This window comes from Coloeus monedula, assembly GCF_965178545.1.
Source record: "Coloeus monedula genome assembly, chromosome: 17".
Classification (NCBI taxonomy): Eukaryota; Metazoa; Chordata; class Aves; order Passeriformes; family Corvidae; genus Coloeus; species Coloeus monedula.
Genome location: NC_138797.1, coordinates 10,883,055 through 10,901,643, shown reverse-complemented (window position 1 = coordinate 10,901,643; position 18,589 = coordinate 10,883,055). Strand labels below are relative to the sequence as shown.

The 18,589-nt window shown below is 49.8% G+C and overlaps 1 protein-coding gene across 1 annotated transcript; it reads left to right on the top strand.

The window, feature by feature from the left end:
• Positions 1-956: 956 nt before the first annotated feature.
• SLC17A9 (solute carrier family 17 member 9) lies at positions 957-18,292 on the top strand (the record flags this gene model as incomplete). Its single annotated transcript, XM_082293048.1, has 13 exons — positions 957-1,051; positions 8,919-9,116; positions 10,061-10,200; positions 10,830-10,929; positions 11,892-12,022; positions 12,850-12,946; positions 13,836-13,932; positions 15,911-15,998; positions 16,290-16,324; positions 16,856-16,971; positions 17,429-17,484; positions 17,995-18,024; positions 18,129-18,292. The coding sequence occupies 13 exons, from the start codon at positions 957-959 to the stop codon at positions 18,290-18,292; spliced, it is 1,347 nt and encodes a 448-aa protein (XP_082149174.1).
• Positions 18,293-18,589: the final 297 nt, after the last annotated feature.

Here is an 18,589-nt window from a genome sequence, read left to right as displayed (position 1 = left end):
TATGTAGCAAACTGCTCATCAGGGACCTGCCACGGATTCATGTTGGGAGAAGGATGTTTGAATTACCTGAATATTAGTCTGCTAAAGGCTTAATTCCACCAAGGATTAAGAGGTTTCTGGCTGCAGGAGTAGCAGACAGGAGGTGTCTGCCCTGCACCTGTGCGTTTTGGAGCAGCCCAGCAGCGCTGGTACCTTTCCCAGGGGCCATAAACGACCTTGCTCAGGCTGTGCGGGAGCTCCTCCATCCTTTGCTGACCTGAAGTTTTGCCGTTCCTGCTTCCAGACTGCAATCGGCCAGAGCGTCACCTGAACGATGCCTTAACAAGGCTGTTCCGCCTGCTCGTTCATGATCTTTAAGTGAGTCACGAGTCCTTCTGTTGTGGACTGCGATAACCATAATTTTAATTATTTATTTCCATAAAGGAGTTTGATTATCTCTTTCAGATGCTTACAAGGCAGCACCTCTATCCAACAGACTTAAATCAAGCTGTAACAACACTTATCCCTATTTATTTTGTCTTCAGAAGGGAATGTCATGCTCGCTTCTAATCCTTAAAAAAGAGGCAGAGACTTTTCTGCCGGCAAACCTGTGAGAGCTGCGGGAGCAGGGCGCGATTCCCTACCCGGGCGTCCCCTCCTTCCCTGTCCTCGCTGGGGCCGACGGGGGTGTCAGCAATTACCGGAGGAGAGGGAACGAGCAGAACCCCGCGGTTCTCCGGGGCTGGAGGGGCCGAACGCCCCCGCCGCGGGCCGGCACCTGCCCCGCCCGAGCCCTCCGGCTCCGCGGGTTCGAGGCTGCCCGGGGACCCAGACCGGGACCGGCACCGGGCCGGGCGGGACTTCCCGGCACGGCGGGCGGGGGCGGCGGGAGGCGCTGACACGTGGCCGCGGCCCGGCGGGGGAGGGAGCCGGCGGCCGCCGCGATGTGAGCCGGGGAGGCGGAAGGCGCTGCCCGCATGGCCGCGGGGGGCGGCGGCAGGAATGTGCCCCTGGGCAGCGGCTCCCGCGACGGCATGAGGCGGGATGGCGGCGCCGAGCCGTACTGGTCCAGGTAAGGCTGGACCCGCTCCCGGGAAAGCCGCTCCGCTGCTTGCGGCGCTCTGCCGGCACTCCCCGCATGCCCCCGGTCGGTGCCCTCCCGGCCCCGGCACCCCTCGCATCCTCGGGCCCCGCCGCCCCCTCCTCCCGCAGCTCCTGGGAAGGATGCGGCTCCGGGCTGGAGGGGGTCGGGCGGCCCCCGCACCGCTCCCGGAGAGGCGATTTCGGAGGTGCCTGGTGCTCCCCGTCGGGCCGAGACCCTCCTATCCCTGTCCCCGGCGCTGCCCTCCGGGAGGGACACGGTCCCACCACCCCGGGCGGTTCCCGCTGTCTCACCCCTCCGGACTCCAGCAGAGACGGTAGAAGGAAGGGGGAAGATAAGGAATTACTGTGAAAAACCGGGGAGGAAAAAACATCTATTTGAGCTATTTCTGGCCTGCAATCAGTGAATTAAACACCAAACCGTTATGAGGTTCTTATCGGAGTGTTCCAGCGGGGATGTTTGTACTGGCGATAGTCATTCATTAAGATAAAGTCTGGAATAGGAGCTGGGCAGCAGCTAGACAGCATGAACTGCTCTTGATGTAAAGTCATTAAAATACTTAAAATACAGGCGAATGCAGGGTGATCCAGTGTCTGGAGCAGACTAGGACACCTGGGGCAGCGCTTCTCCTCTCTGCCACCCTGGGGAAGTCATTCAGCACCAAGACCTCAGGATCAGCCCCTTCTCCCAGCTAAGGTGGGATAAGATGGTGATTCCAAAGTACCATTGGGGCAGCTGGAAGTCATGGTCAGGCTTTTCCAAGCTGGGAGCCCCTGGACTCCTGTGCTTTAGAAATTTGGCTCGGTTTCAGCTGACTGATGTCAGCTGTGATGGCCAGCCCCGGGTCTCCCCTTTCCCCCTTGCCTTGGGGTCACACCGTGGTGAACTCGCCCTGGCAGGAGAGCAGAGGGACAGCCACAGGACAGGTGGCACCCGTGCCAATGCACAGGAACATGAGGCCAAGGGCAGGGATTGCCCCCCCTTCCAGCAGCAATCAGCCGCTGGATGAGTTGGTGTTTATCAATTGCTTTCTGCAGTGACAGCAGGCTGATAGCGAGCTTTAAACTGCCGTCCCGAGAGAGGCTTTTCCTGTAGTCAGATTGGGAAGTCTCATCAAATCCACGCTCACCTGAAGAGTAAGGGGGTGGATCTCAAAGAAAACCTTTGGCACAGAGGCTCTTAACATTTGAAAATTCTTTCCCCCTCAAGCACTTAGGAAAATTCCTTCTCTCTGTCTCCCCCTTGCTAACTTTTCCCTAAGTCTTTGTGAACTGGGAGTGGTGGGACCCCACACCAGATTTTCATGAAGCAAAACTTTAATTTATATGCTTTTCCTGTAGAAAAAAATAACCAACAACAAACAAAAAAACATTTGACCAGAGCAAGCCCTCCTGTTTCCCAAATCTCTTCGAAAAATGCAAAATGTAGATAACACTTTCCAAAACAGAAGGGATGAAGACAGCCTGTTGATCGAGGCAGACATTTTAAGTGGTTCCGACCGTGCTAAGTGGTGCTAATAATTGAGAGAATCCTGTTAGTGGGAAGGAGGGGCAGGATAACCCTAAGGCCCATCAGATCATTATCTATATTGCTGTCGTTCACAGAAGCTGAGTTCGTGTCCCTACTGTTTAGTGCAGACACACAAGTGGTCACAGCCCTTGTTTGGGGAGGTTTTATGGAGGTTTTATGGCCTAAAGTAAACTGGGCAGGTGGAGGGTGATTAAGGGGGAGCAGAAAGGGGGAATGAGCCACCAGAACATATGAGCAGGTTGGTCAAGTTTTATAAAGTACCTCATTGGGTGGTTTGAACTAAATTTGGTGGACAGTTTGTGAACAGCGTATGCAAATAAATAACTTTCATAGTTTCCAAGTAGCGAATTATTGCCATGGAGGCAAGGTGTTATCAAGTGGGGGAAGTGACATGGGTTCTCCTTTCATGCTCCAACAAAAGACATGCCAGGCAGCCTTCCAAGATCTGTCAGTGCAAGGAGAGATAAACAGTTATCTTGGCAGGTTTATTTTTCTGTCTTTGTTCACGCTGCTTCTTCTTTTGTCCTCCCTTTTTTCAACTGGCTTTTCCTTCCTCTTCCACTGTTCTTGCCTTGTGTTTTATCCTGCCTGCCTTTCCCAAACTTTTCTGCAGGTTTGCAATGGCTCCATTATCACATATCTCTTCCAAGAACAGCACTTGGGGATTTCTGTTTGGGGCTTGAAAAAGCCCTCGTGCTTATGTAGCACATCTGGACAGTTAAAGAGCATTTCTTATGTTGATCCTAACATGCCAAAGCAGGACCACTCAGGCAGCAGATGCGTTCGAGTATCTCTGGTTTAACTGAGGGAAGACCAAAGCAGTGAAAAGAGAAATCCGATGGTGAAGGTTGCACACAAAGCCACCAGCAGATCCAGCAGTGGGTGTGTGGCTCACATTTTGGATGGTGCCTCCAGGAGAGAAATGCAACATGAAGAAGTCGCTGTGTCCTGGGAAGCAAATGTCTCCTGAAGCCACTCTTCATCTCCCAGCCTCTGGCTACACCTGAAGACAAGGGGTGACTATAGCAGTTTCTTTAAGCTCCAGAGATAAAAGGAGTTCTGGCCACAGTCTAGTCTCCAGTCACCTGATCTTTGCCCAGAGACAACAGTCGGTTGTTTTTTCTGAGTTCTGTGCCCTTGTCTTTTGTCAACATGATGTTGCAGCTTTAGTTGGGTGGGTTTTTTTTTTTGGTGGTTGGGATTTTTGTTTTACAAGTTCCTCACCCTGGTTTTCATCATGACCTTGCTGAGAACTTTTTTCACGTGGAAAATGTAAGCAGGGCACACATTTCATTCCTGGCTGATCCATGTATGCCCTCAGATCAGTGTGCAAAGCATGTCTCTGCTTTATTATTATGTTTTCTCACCACCTCCACCTGGACTCAACAACTTCCAGCTCATATGAGCTGCTGAAATCTAATTTCATCTTTGCTTTTGCCGAAAGCAAGAAATGAAGAGAGGGAATAAACCCAGAGCTCGCTTGCTGAACACCACTTTGTTGCCATCTGCAGCTCCGTGGAGGGAGCTTGAGCACAGGAGGCGGACAGGAAGCCAGCAGCTTTCCCAGGAAAAAAAGCCCTGTGTCCTCTGTGCTGCTCTTGTTGGCTGTTAACTGGATTGGGAAAAAAAATCCAACAACCCTCCTCTAAACCCCAAAGCTACTTTTGACAGCGACAAATCATTAGCTTGGAGCTGGTCGGCAGCATGACAAAATCAGCTTGAGGGGGGGGAAATTACTCCAAGCCTCTCTCCTGACAAGCACATTAGGTTTTGAAGGAGAAATTATTGAGAGAAACAAAGAGTGAGAAGTGAAAGGACTGTCAAACAGGGTTGAAAGTAACAACCTGGGTATTATCTCCTGGCACAGGAGTGTCTGCACGGCTGCTGTGTTGGTGCCACGTCAGTCAGTCCTGCTTGTGGTGGAGGTTGCTGTAAATTAAAGCTATAGGCAGGTAAGCTGGAAAAGAGGTTTTTGAAGGGCAATGATTCCATGGGACTGGAAATGGGTGATGAGGAGGGAAGTGTTGACATACGGTGGTTGACAGGCCACCAGGCACAGGGGGACCACAGGCACCAGCTGCCTGTGCTGGGGACATTTCCCTGGGAGGTGCCCTCATGCTTGGGCTGCTGGGTGTCCTGGGCTTGGAGCTGGTGGCGTGGCTGGGAGCTCGGTACCACCATGTGGGCTCATCCCCTCCTGCCCTCGGGTTCTTGTAGGGTCTGGGGAGTGTCCAGTGCTGGTGGCTGGGATGAGCGAGAGGGCTGAGGGCACTGGGGGTGACTGCACTGATTGTGCTCTCCGTGCATCTCCCACAGAACTATTTCTAATCTCTTTTTAGAGAGGGGAACTGAGGTAGCGATGCCTTCCCCGGGAGGTGGGCGTTGTGCTCTGCTGCTGGTACCTGTGCCCATCCTGTGCAGATCAGGAGCTGCAGCTCCCAGTTCTTCTTCCAGTTATGGAAAACACCCACAGATATTGCAGATGGCTTCTGGCCAAGAGCTGTTGCTGGGACAGGCTGTTCGTAGTCTTGCTGTCTAACACAGCTCTCTTACCACCTGAAAATACCTGGCGGCCCAGACTCGTGCCTTGGAGGGGACTAAACTGGGGCATAATTGACAGCCTGAACTCCAGAGAGTCCATCTCAACAGTGACCTGCAGTGTCTGCCAAAGCCCTGCAGACTGGGGGAAAGGAGGGAGGCGAGTCAAGAGAAATAAAGTTGAATAAATATTTGCTCTGTGGCATCTACTGGAGAAATTCCTCCAGCAGGAAAACACACTGCAAATAAAGATACCCTGTGCTGCTGGCTCTGCTTCCACTGCCAGACAGCTCAGCTTGGTTTTGCCCCTTTGGGGATCTCAGGCATCTTTAAAAATCCATCCTAACCACTGTGCCCTGAGTGCAGATCCATTTGGTGGGAGCTGGGTCTCAGGGAAATCAAGGGATGCTTCCAAGCAAAGCCATTTCCACCCAGTGCCCAAGGCTGTGTTTGGAGGAGGAGAACCAGGGGACATCAGACAGGACTGCTCAAAAAACCACCCAGGAAGAGTCATTAGGGCTTGGGCTAATTATAGTCTGGGTGGTGGTTGGACGTTTGTGAAATAGGAAGTGTTTCTAGCTGCATGGCTGCTTTGCTCGGTGAAGAGGGTGTCGGTGACATGCAGGAGGGGATGCACCTGCAGTGCCTGTCTCTTGTGAAGAGAAGGGGATGGCAGGTCAGGAGGGCACAGTCTGGGCACTGAGGAGCCACTCCCATCACACAGCACCAAATTAAACAAATTAGGTGGCTCCAGACAAGCTCCAGTGATTCCCCTGCCAATGGTGTGGAGGGCTGGTCCCTCTCACAGCAGTGTCTGTCACATATAGCCAGGGCTTGGCCTGGACTGGCACAGGGATGCTTGGTGGGAGATGCTTGGTCTGGCTGGTGAATCAGGTGTGGTGGCACCAGTGACAGCAATGTCTGTGATTTCCTGTGCTCTGATTTAGGCTGGTTATCTGCAGCACAGCTTCCCTCTCCCTCCCTCCCTCAGCAGGGGACTCATTAGATTTAATTTATTAACACTGGTGAAGTTCTACTTCTTGGATGGCTGATGTCACCCACGAAAACTTTTGTTTGATTTGTCATTATTCCTTAGTTTTGGAAAGAGAGTTTTAATTCCTGTCTTTGTGCTAGTCCAGGTTCCTCCTGTGTAACCTCTGCTGTTGTTGTTTTGCACTGAGCAGAACGTTGAGTCATCTGTGGCCTCTGTGATAACTATAATTAGGACAAAATGCATTTACAAAGCTCTTTCCTGTGATGCAAGCACATCATTGTCCTTGCAGGGAAATCATTCCTGCCGTGGTTCCAGGTGGGTGTGAGCAGCTACTGATTACATTTGGCACTCCTATTCTTTGCTTGGATTTTCCTAGCTGGATGTGCTGCCTATGGAGGAACTGGTAGTCTGAAGCCATCATTACATTCTCCCCTTGCCGTGAGCATAATCCCTACTGATACAATTAAACACATAGGAAGAGAATATAGAATGTAGCAGTCAAAGGGAGGCGTAGATGTCAAAGAGAACGTTGAGAGTGTGTCATATACCCAGAGATTTATACAGTGCTTTGGAATAAAAATAAAAGTCAAGAGAAAAATGTTCCCTGGAGTTTTGTCAGAACATCAGCTGGAGAGGAGGCTTCTCAAGAGAAACAGAGTAAAGACTCCTTGAGATGCTTAGGTCTTTATCTCTTCCTCTTACACCTTGAGGAGCCATACAAGGTTTAGGAAAAAGGAAGAACTGTTGATCTGGTATTAAAATGCTGCTGTGCTCACCAGGATAACTGCAGGTTATTCTGAACACACCAGAATGACTGGAGAGACAGAGCTCAGTCCCACTCCAGTGAAAGCTCATAAAGGTCTCCCTTTGCTGCAGGGGAAAAGCACAATTTAGGAAACTATCTCAATGGCTAAATAATAGAAAATACCTCCACACATCACTAGCTGCTGTGCTTTACTCTGTCACCTCGATTGTTGCAGGTTCAATAGCTCAAATTTATCAGTGCTTCGCTGTTGGAGATAACAGAGATTATGGCCCGGACTGGCAGCAGCCCATTTGGGCAGGGCAGGCAGGAGTTGTACCTAGAAGTATCCCATCCCTAAGGGCTCTCCGTAAGGTTTTCCGTGGCCTGTTATCCCCACCTGCCCTCTGCCTTTGGTGGGGGATTTATACCCAGAACCTCCTGTCCATATTGTCCTGCTGGGGTTTCTGTGACCCAGATGTGCAGTGTCCAGGAGCCTTTGGTTTCCCTGTGCTTTTCTGTAGCAAGCTGGAGTCAGTGGAGCCACTCCAGTGTTCCTGGAGCCAGCTGGGGCTGGTGATTACTAACCAGCCCACCTTTGGTTTTGCAGCAAGTAGAGATATGATTGAAGATAACTTCCTGTCAGGGTAAGCCCAGGAGGGACTCCTGAGAGTGTTTCCCAGCCTGTTCAAATGACTGAGGCACGTCAACCCCTGCTTACTCATTCCTCCAGCAAAGATACGTGAGGTTTGCCAGTTTCTGTGTTATTTTGTGCACTCATGCGTGTGCACAGTAACAAAAGTTCCAACCTTCTAAACACCAACTGAAACACTTCCAGTTCCTCCTGCCAGAGGTTAGCACTGAGCTGCTTATCTGCCTTGTCAGGAAACAGCAATAAATCCACCTCCAGCAGGTTCACCTGCCCACCGTGTTCTGCTTTTCATTGTTCCTTCACCTGCCCCGTGACGGCCCATTTACACCTCTATAAATGGGTTTGTGCTGTGTGGGATTAACCCACATTTATCATCATTCCAGCATAGAGAAATCAATGCTCTATTTGATATAAAAGGTGACCCGGGTTGTTTCCCACATGGAGAGTGGGTGTGTTTAGCAGGGTGGAAAGCCCAGAGGTTACCACCCTGGTACAGTGAATTCCTCTGTAGCAGAGAGTCTGTTTGCTCAGTGCTTTGTGCTGTGGCCTCTGGGCATAGAAATCATCAAATACAAATAGTACCCATAGTGGGTGTTCTTACTCAGCTTTTAACTCTGTAATTCCATTGGCAAAGGGGGGACCCAAAGTGGTATGGCTGAGGGAAGGCAGAGGCATTTACCTACACCTGGGCCTGATATTTGCAGCAAAATGTGTTTGTTTGCTCCAGAAGCACATCACTGACTCAGAGATGAGAAAATTGCTTCTCATGTACTTCCAGCCTGTAGGTGCCCTTTTCTTGAGGCTGAGAATTCATGCACCACAAATATATATTCTGTTAACATATTTTGACTCTTATTATCTAAAACTTCTTGTCTGTCCAGGCTTAATCATTTTGCTCCTCTCTCTGAGCTCTTCATCCCCATCATGTCTTGTCTCGCTAAAGAATTCCTGCATATCCCTCCTATTTAGGAAGGGTATCACACAGATCACCTTCCCTGGGGAATGGGTAGGAATGCCAAATAACTAATGTTTGCCACCAAGAGGTGTGTCTCATGCAGGTGCTTCCAACCTCATGCCCTAACCTTTCCTTTGTTATCTTTTAAAGAACAGTTTCTTGTTTGGGGGAAGAAAAACAAACAAACCTTTCCTTCCTGCCTTTCCATCCATCCACAGCCAGCGATGTCCAAGCAGCCCGTTCCACCTTGCAACCTATGGACAGACATTTGCTGGGGTCAGTAGGGGAGTTGTGCTGACCTTCATTTTATCAAGACAGGCTCGGCTTGCAAAGCAAACCCGACCCCTAAATCCTCACTGTGCACGGACCCACCGGGCGCAGCATCCCCCCTCTGCCCTTTCCCCACCTTCCTCTCCATCCCTGCAGGCCCGAGTCCCGTGTGTGGACGGTGATGCTGCTGCTGGGGACGTGCCTGCTGTACTGTGCCCGTGTCACCGTGCCCATCTGCGCTGTCGCCCTCAGCTCCTACTTCAACTGGGACAAGAAGCAGTCCGGCGTCGTGCTCAGCAGCTTCTTCTGGGGCTACTGCTTGACACAGATTATTGGAGGACACATCAGTGATCAGTACTGGAATTTACTCTCATGTTTTCTTTTTTTAATGACACTTAGCTTGGTTTTGACCCCTCAGCTCCAGTATGAGCAGTGGCAGTGCCAGGTTTCACAGTGATGAGGTGGAGGGTGAAGTGTGTGCGTGGGGAGACGCTCTGGCTGAGAAGGGATGTGGGTGGTTTAGACTGACCAGATAGAAGCTGTGGATGTCTCATCCCTGGAAGTGATTCTAGGATTCTGTGAATACAGCCTTTTTGATTTTATCTGCCTAGATGATCTTTGTTCAGCACTTCCAGTGTTTCTGCCCTATATTCTCTTGCAGTCTTTTCTCAAGCAAGTCCCCATACGCGGTTTCCATCATGTTTAGAAAAGCCAAGTGTCTCCATTGTATCACATGAATTAAAAACCAAACAATTTCCCCAGCTGGCTGTAAGGGAAGATCTGAATCATTACCTGCTTGAGTCCCTTTCCCCAGCCAATTCTTGGTGAGAGAGCTTTTCTATGAAATCTTTTGTGAGGAGCACATGCCTGGAAGTGGAGCACGATCCGTGCAGTGCACTGTGCTGTTTAATCAGGGTCCTTAATAGTTTGCAAGAAAACACCCGGAAAAACCTCAATGGTAAAAGGCAGAGCTGATGCGAAAGAGCAAATGGAAAACACCATCACTGGTTAAAAGAAGCAGAATGGTGGCAGCAGTTGGGCTTCCCCTCCACCACCATCAAGACATGAGTAGCTCAGTGCTGTGAGAGCTCTGAGATCACTGGGGTTGGATGGGCAGTGCTGGCAGGAGGTGGGAAGGGAGGAGGTCAGAGCTGCTCCCCAAGGGCCGAGAGAAGAACAGGTTTGACAGAAAGGTTGCTCTTAAAAACAGGCTAAACTGGGAAGGGCACTTGAGTCTTGACTGGAGGACTTTGCCCTTTTGCCCTCCTGTCTTTGATAATATGTTTTCTGTCTTCCAGAATAGGAGGTGAGAAAGTCCTCCTGCTTTCAGCATCAGCCTGGGGGTTCCTCACAGTCCTCACCCCGCTGCTCACCCACATCACTTCAGCCCATCTGGTTTTTATGACCTCCTCCAGGTTCCTCATGGGGCTGCTGCAAGGTGAGACCCCCATCCTGAGTGTGTGTGTGTCTGCCTGTTCAGGGGCTTCCTTGCACAGAGGCTCATGTGCAGCACATTCAGATGCAAATCCTGTGGTTTGCAGGGTATGAACTGTTCCCATGGGTGTCCAAGCAATTCTCTGCCTCAAAACTGCCTCCACATCCAGAACTTCCATGGGAAAACACAGTGACATTTCTAGAGAAAGTCACTGACAAGTCATTGCCCTGTAGAAATCTCTTTGCCAGACAGGGGCTGCTGGCTTCAGAAATCATCTCTGGTCGTGTTTGGTTTTCCACATTTTTAAACTTTAAAGCAGTCAGAGAAAATTTGCCCTTGCCAAAGTTTTTGGATAATTTCGGGTGATTTTCCTTCCCTCTTGCTGAGCTGCAGCACTGGGAAGTGTGCATTGGCACTGATGGATTTACAGTAGCAGTGATGATGAAACCGGGTTACAGAGAAGGCGCCAACAAGCCTTTGATGGCGATGGATCCACTTGGTTTATTTTATATTCCTGTTGTGAATTCACCAAAGGTTTTGCTGCTTTGTCTCAGTGTTTAGCTCACTCTGGATCTTTTAAATTTGATTTTGGTTTGCCTTACTGCTCCCTGCCTTGCTCCTGTTTCTCTCAGGAGTGTACTTCCCATCTCTGGCCAGCCTGCTGTCCCAGAGGGTCCGGGAGAGCGAGCGAGCCTTCACCTACAGCACAGTGGGGACTGGATCCCAGTTTGGGTGAGTTCAAAGGCCTGTAAGCAGTGAGTGACAGTCTCTGGACATCGTGTGTGATGAAATGCCGTTAAATAGTTGGAGGCAAAACTCACAGCCCAAAGTACATGTGGATTCATGGGTCCTCAAGGACTCCACCTGCAGCTGAGGAAGCCTCAGGCAGTTGCTGTCCTGCCTGTCACAGATTTATGTAGTTTTCTCTTTCTTTTCAAACCAGACTTTGAAGACTGTTTGCAACATTTAATTACTATGGGAAACAGCCCAAATCAGTAGGAAGAGCAAGGGTCAGCCTGACACTGGTCACCTGCGCTCTCTGATAGATGGGAAGAATAGAACTTCTCCATCTCTGCTGATCTCCATCAGAATTTCCTTTCTAAATGGAAGGGTCGCTTAAAAGACAAATAGAAATATTACTGTGTTGAATCACTTCATTTTCCAGTGTGCTCATTTCTTTTGCTGCTTTACACATTCTCTGAGATACTGCACACCAGAAACCTCCTTTTCTTTCCTCAATGACCATTTTTCAGTGTGGGGCAGGAGAGGGTGAGGTCCCTTTGGGATTTCTGCTGCCAGTGAGGATCTGGCCCGAGATGCCACTCAGGGAACAGGACAGGCTGCAGAGCCATGGTGGGACTGGTGGCAGCACCCACACATGCAGTGACAGAGAAATTCTCTCCTGTGAGGGTGCTGAGGCCCTGAGGTTGCCCAGAGAAGCTGTGGCTGCCCCTGGATCCCTGGAAGTGTCCAAGGCCAGGTCAGACAGGGCTTGGAGCAACCTGGGACAGTGGAAGGTGTCCCTGCCCATGGCAGGGGGTGGAACAAGATGAGCTTTAAGGACCCTTCTAACCCAAACTATTTTAGGATTTTGTGGTTCAGTGACAGCAGCGTTGACCCCAGGGAGTCTCCCATCGATGTACTCAGTCTGAGCTCTCAGCCAGGGCAGTAAATCCAAGTGGTTTCCCTTGCAGAACGCTGGTGATTGGTGGTGCAGGATCTCTCCTCCTGGACTGGTACGGCTGGGAAAGTGTTTTCTATTTCTCTGGTTTGCTCACTTTGCTCTGGGTTTATTGCACCTGCAAATACCTCCTGAGTGAGAAAGGTGAGTCCAGCTGCATCCCTGGGGCTGACAGTGCTCCCAAGGATTTGGGAACTAAATGATCCCTCTCCATTATTTTCATTATTTTCTGCAAATTCTGTGTGTTTCCAAGATCATGCCTGATTTTACGCAAAGGCCTTTTGCTCACATGTGTTCTATAATACACACTGTGTCTCACCCAAGATCCCCAACCCAAACATGAGGATTTGAGCTCTTGCAATGCTGATTTCGTATTTCAAGTCCCATCCTGGATTATATCATTGCTGAGAGCCCTGATGTGGCTCCTCAGTAGTCTTTAAGCACCAGTGAAAACACAAAATAGAGCATGATCTTCAAAGTGGATTAAGCTAAAGCAGGGCAAGATACTTACCCCAAACTAAGAGCATCTACACATAGAGCTTTTAAAAACCAGTTAATCCACAATATCTCTTCCCAAATATCTGCCTAGGAGTAATTCCACATATGGACAAACCATTACACCTGGCTACAGCATTATTAGGGTGAGTGTGGTATGTAGGAGCGCAGCTCACTGGGAGCTGGGTGTGTGCCTGGTGCTGGACAGAATCCAAACCTGGTCCCTGCCAAGGGACTTTTCTTTAATTACAAAAGAGATACAACACACAGGTGAAGGTGGCTGGATGGGGAGGGGTGTGGAAAAATTTTGGTCAGTGTAACAAGGTGTTTTCATGAGCTTTCAATGCTGGTAGAGCAAAAAAACCAAGGGTTAGGAGGAGTTTAAAAGTGGTTGTACAGCAGTATCCCAGGGCTGCCTCCAGCTGCACAGACAATTACTGACCAGAGCTTTCCTTTGGATGTTTTCTTCCCTGCAGAACTCATCATCCCCATAGACTATTTAACGAGAGGCCTCTCGATATCCAAGCAGACCAAAGTTCCCTGGAAGCAGCTGTTTAGGAAGGCACCGATCTGGTAGGCAGCTGCATGCATTGGCCAGGCTGGGAGCATCCTCCCTTTTCTCCTCTCTGGGCTTGTTTCTTCTGCCCCTGTGGTTTTTGTCCACTTATTTATATATTTGAGAAGCAGAACCAGTTTTCTAATTCCTTCTGTATAAATAAAGAACTGAAAAGGTGAGCTTGGCAAAGGTGGTTTATGTTCTATCCAGAGGACTCAAATGTTACTGGCAAATCTTTCTCCCTCACAGGCTGTTCCTCCTGGATGAGTCCTGTGCTCCTCCGGAGTGATATTTTCCACGGATCTTGTTAGAAATGCTGATTGTAATGGGATCCTAAGAAGTGCTGCTCAGGGGCACTGGGTGGCACAGGCTGTGTTCTCATTGCTGGCAAACATCTTTTTAATGGCCATTTTTCCTTTGGGATGCTGCAGTGGGTACTGAAGCTCATCCAAGCGTGTTCCCAAGGGCTGTTTTAAGGCGGGGAGGAGGAGGATGGGGCTGCAGGGCAGCAAACCCATTCCTGCCTTGAATAACAATGGAGCTACTAACAAATCCCTAGAAAACCCTAAACAAAACCTCTCGGAGCAGGAGGGCTCTTGCAGGGCTGGAAGGGACCGGTGGGAAATGCAGTGGCATAATTAGCGCTTCAATTAACCTCGCCTGGCCCCAGGGCTGTGCGACGGGGCATCGAAGGAACCAGCTGCAGGGAGAAAGCTGAAAGGAGTGGTTATCTGTGACAAAAATCTCAGGAAGCCAAAAGGAGAAGTTATCCATGACGAAAATCCCAGGAAGCGATTGCAGTGCTTCGAGGGGTTTCTGTTAGGAGCTGGAATAGCGAGTGCCCCCGGTTGCCCCCCAGCGTGACCTGGCACTGCTGATGGTTTCCTCTCCGCTGTTTGTTTTCAGGGCTGTCATCATCGCTCAGCTCTCCACGGCCAGCACGTTCTTCACTCTCCTCTCCTGGCTGCCAACTTTCTTTAAGGAAACTTTTCCCGGCTCGAAGGTGGGTTGGCTCCGAAGCAGAGGCACTGCTGGGCACCTGCCAAAAGGGGCTGGATAGGGAGGAAGATGATGGCAGAGGGATTTGGGGAGGGCAGGCTGGGAGGCAGGAGGAGCTGGGTGGTTTCCCTGCGGGGCTGGGAGCAGTGGCACCGCTGCACGTGCTTTTGGAGATCTCTCCAGGTTGCAGAGGCTGGTTTCTAGTTGCTTGTTTAGGGACGCTGAAGGGTACCAGAGCTGGGGTACTCTCCATATAGAGAAGAGCAGGTTGTTTTGGGTTTTAGACTGCTTTTCTTCTGATTTTCAATTAGCACAAAGCTCATGACATTATGCTGTTGCAAATAACCACCATTCACTCCTAGTTTTTTACGGGGTTTTTAACTGGACTAACATTGTACAGCTCAGATCTGCCTGTGAAAATTATAATTACCATTAATAATGTGTACTTCAGAAATACTACAAAAGCTCTCTGCTCAGCACGAATGATACTCCCATTTTTCAGAAAGCCAGGCAATACTCATCTGGGCTGAGAGCTGGTATTGCATCCTGTTCTCAGAAACTCAGGCAGTCTTTTCCACAATGGCTCTGTTAGGTTTTACAATTTCCAGAGCTGCTTACAAATGCCTTTTCATATTACACATGTAAAGCTCTTTATGGCATACTTGATATTTATATTAAAATCATGTGTTAAACCAGCAAACATATTGTTGTGACAAGATCTGTGCACCTCGAGTAATGTGCTTGTGCAGCAGTAATTTACCATCTGCTAAGCATTATATCGTGGTGCCCTTATGTAAGGTGCTCTATAGAGTGCTCCTGCAGCTGATAATCGCTTCATGCAGTTTAAAACAGGGGCTGAGGCAGGTTGATTCTAAAGGATGGGTGATAATCCCTAATGCAGGGAACCTGTGTCACCTGCTGGCCGAAATCCCTTGCTGCAGGTGAGCTGGGCAGCTGCCTGTGGCCACCTGAGTGAAGGTGATGGAGAGTTTGGCTCAGGGTGATGGGCTGTGGGAAAAGACAAGGTTGGGATTGACGTGCTGAGCAGCCCCTGCTGGTGTTAACAGACAGCAGAAGCATCACCCCACAAAGCCCGTGGGGTAACATTTTCAAAAATGACCAAGACCCAGATTTTAAAGGCATGGAAAGGTGCAGAGGGACCCTGGTGTAATTTCCAGGAGCAGCTTTAACAGGATTATTCAAAACCAAGATTATTCTGCCCTCCCACACATCCCAAAGCCAGAGAGGAAGGGGAGATGCCTGCACAGGGTGGTGGGCTCTGAGCAAAGGGGGGATGCTGGGGGGGATGGATGCATGGATGGATGAGTAGGTTGAACCAGCTGAGATGAAATCCAGCCCAGCCCACACTGATTTCAGCTCCTGTGGGATCTGGGCACCAAAGTGCCCCTGAGCAGCTGTAATCCAGCTGACCAGTAATCATCTGTGATTACAGCTGCAGCCCACTTAATTGAAAATAGGCCAAAGGATGCTGCTACCCATAATGTTACCTAATCCTGCCATTAGAAAATCCAGCTATGCTCCCTCAGCCTCACACAGTAACGCTGCTAACGAGCTGGAAGCTGCTGGAAATTTTGCCAGCAGCTTTGCTGGGGACCCCACAGGAAACCTCCACTGCTCTGTGGCTCCCTGCCACGTCATCTTGTTGAGCAGTAAACTTTGCCACGTTTAATCCCTCTTCCCCAGAGTTTTCTGCCTCTCCCCTGGATGCAGCATTGCTGGGGAAGAGGGAAAGACAACAAATCTACAAATGCTACAGCCCTGTGATGCACCTGCCCCCTTACAGAGCTTGGAGTGGGGCATGTTGCAGCTGAGAGCTGGCTTTGCAAAGGCGGTAGAGATACTGCAACAAGTCCTGAGTGCTTCATTATTTCTCCTTTCTACAGGTACCACAGACTGCCAGAATATTTGTGAACAAACTCAGCTCTGACAACAAATCTCTCTTGATTTTCACTTCTTTTCAGGGTTGGGTGTTTAATGTAGTCCCCTGGCTGGTTGCAATTCCGACAAGCTTGTTCAGTGGATTTCTGTCTGATCATTTAATCAATCAAGGTGAGAGCTCTTTATGGCTTTTCCTCAGCTCTTATGTGATGTGGGAAGAGGACCTGGGTGGGAGCAGGTAGGCTTGTTGGTAGGGAGAAGTCCCAGCAAATAGACAATGTGAGGTTCTGATACAAAAGCAGAATAAATTCTCCAGTGTCCAAATCCCATCCACATCGATCTCATTCATAACATCCACCTGGAGGTGAAATCTGGGCATCTGAAATCTACTTATGTTATAGTTTCCTGGCTGGACAACAAAGTGAGCTGTGCTTAACTCCAAGTGTCCCTTTTTTTTTCCAGGGTACAGAACCATCACCATTCGTAAGTTCATGCAGGTAAGAGAGCTGAAGTTGTGGGAGAGACACCTGAGCTACCAGTTAAACTCTGATTGCTTGGCAGACTAGACCTTGTTATGGGGGTTGTAGGTGGAAAAAGGAAAGATTTTCTGGCTTTGCACATTAACTGGTGGTCAGGGTGTATGTGAAAGGAAATCCAGAGGAAAACCCTGGCTGAGGAACAGAGCGTGGACCAATGGTAACATTGAGCACAGTGAGTGCTCTGAAGGGGTTCTCCTTCACAACCTGTCCCTGGTCATTCCAAATGACCCCTTAGATACTGAGGAAGCAGCAATAACAGGGTGAACAGAAATAGAAATGCTGGGTGAGAACACAGTGTATCCTCTGCTCTGCAGCACTGCATCCCTCTGGACAGACCTCTGACACAGAAGGACATTGGGGAAAAAAAAGAGAAGCACCTGGTGCACACTAACTCTTGCCATTGGAAAAGGGAACAGTTTGTTCGTGGCAGGAGTTGCTTTCTTCCTTACAGAAAACGTGCTGTGGTGTTTAATTTCTCCTTTTTTCCAGGTCATTGGCTCTGGTGTCTCAAGCATTTTTGCTTTGTGCCTGGGCCAGACCTCCAGTTTCTGCAAAGCAATAGTGTTTGCCTCGGCCTCAGTTGGACTGCAGACCTTTAACCACAGGTAAGGAGAGCCATGGGGACAGTGGCCCTCAGCTGTCCTGCACATGTGGCATTTTGGGGTCTCAGAGGAGGCTGCCTCCATCCTGACTGTGAGAACAAGAACTGGCACTTGCCTGAGCATTGTGTTTGGGACTCTGTGAGGTTGGTGGAGTTTAGTGCCCTGTGGGTTGGAAATGATCCAGCAAGCCTCTAGCGTGGGGAAGGGCTTGGACCAGCCAGTATGAGGGAGATGGAGCAGGAGGGGAATTGCATTGCAGCACCTCTGAACACTTGAATTGTTTTCCTTCTGATACTCACCTGTGCTGCTTCGCTCTCAGGTTCTCCTTCTTTCTCCTGCCAGTGCTACTTCTTGTGCAGGACCTTTCCTTGTGTTTGACAAACCAATCTGAGTAGATGACAGGAAAGCAGTCCATTCCATTCAAACAGCCATTTATTTCCCCTCCTCTGTTTCTCACCAGTGGCATTTCAGTAAATGTGCAGGACCTGGCCCCCTCGTGTGCTGGCTTGCTGTTTGGTAAGAATTCTGTGGGGTTTCTGTGGGGGGGACATGGTCACCAGCGTCATGTTTTGAGGAGGAGCAGCTCTGGGTAGTGTCTACTCTTATGTGTGCAGTCTCAGCTTCCTTCTGTGATAAACCTGCCAGTGCTGGGGGCAGATAACAGCACCAAGGGGCCTTTCTTATATCTGTGAGGAGCTCTGCTGCACCCAGGGATGGGCTGGGGCTGTGTCAGTGGTCTCTGTCAGTTGTCCAGAGGAGCTGTGGCTGCCCCATCCCGGGAAGTGTTCAGGGTCAGGTGGGATGGGGCTTGGAGCAGGGCTAGTGGAAGGTGTCCCTGCCCATGGCAGGAGGAAGGAATGAGATGTGCTTTACAGTCCAACCCTGCTCAAACCAGTCAGTGATTCCATGATGAGAAAGACATTTTGCCCGACATGCAGATGGGGGGTTGGTGGGAGCTGTGATGAAGCCACTCATGTCTGTGAGTTTTCACAATTTCTTTTCACGCCATTTCTCTTTTCTTTCCAGGGGTCGCAAATACAGGTGGAGCCCTCCTAGGTAAAGTACTTTCCTGCAGCTATCCTTTCTGGGGTAGCCCTCTCCCTGCAGAGGGCAGGATCCAGCCCAGAGCCTTTGCATGTTTCTCTTCTCTCTGGCTGCAGGGGTCATTTGTGTGTACCTGGCTGGATACCTGATCGAGACCACTGGCTCCTGGATTTCTGTTTTCAACCTGGTGGCTGCTGTGAACAGCATTGGGCTCTGCACATTCCTCCTGTTTGGAGAGGCCCAGAGGGTGGACACAGACTCTGTGTATGTGGATCTCTAGGGATGAGCTCAGGAAGCAGCTGAAGGACAGAAGAGTGTCACATCTATGGGTCATTCTTGCACAAGTGCCAAAGAACTTTTTTTTTTTTAGGTGTTTTAACAGGAAAAAAAAAATGCTGAAACCAAGTACATAATGGGTCTGGATGAAACCCATGGGAGGAAAGAAATTTAGAGTTCGTTTTTTTGCTCAGGGCTGTAGCTGGTAGCTTGCAGAGCCATCCAGCTCAACATCTCCAGTGAGGATACGGTCTGTGGGACCAGTTTGTCCCAGTCTGTGTCTAGTGGACAAATAGCCTTG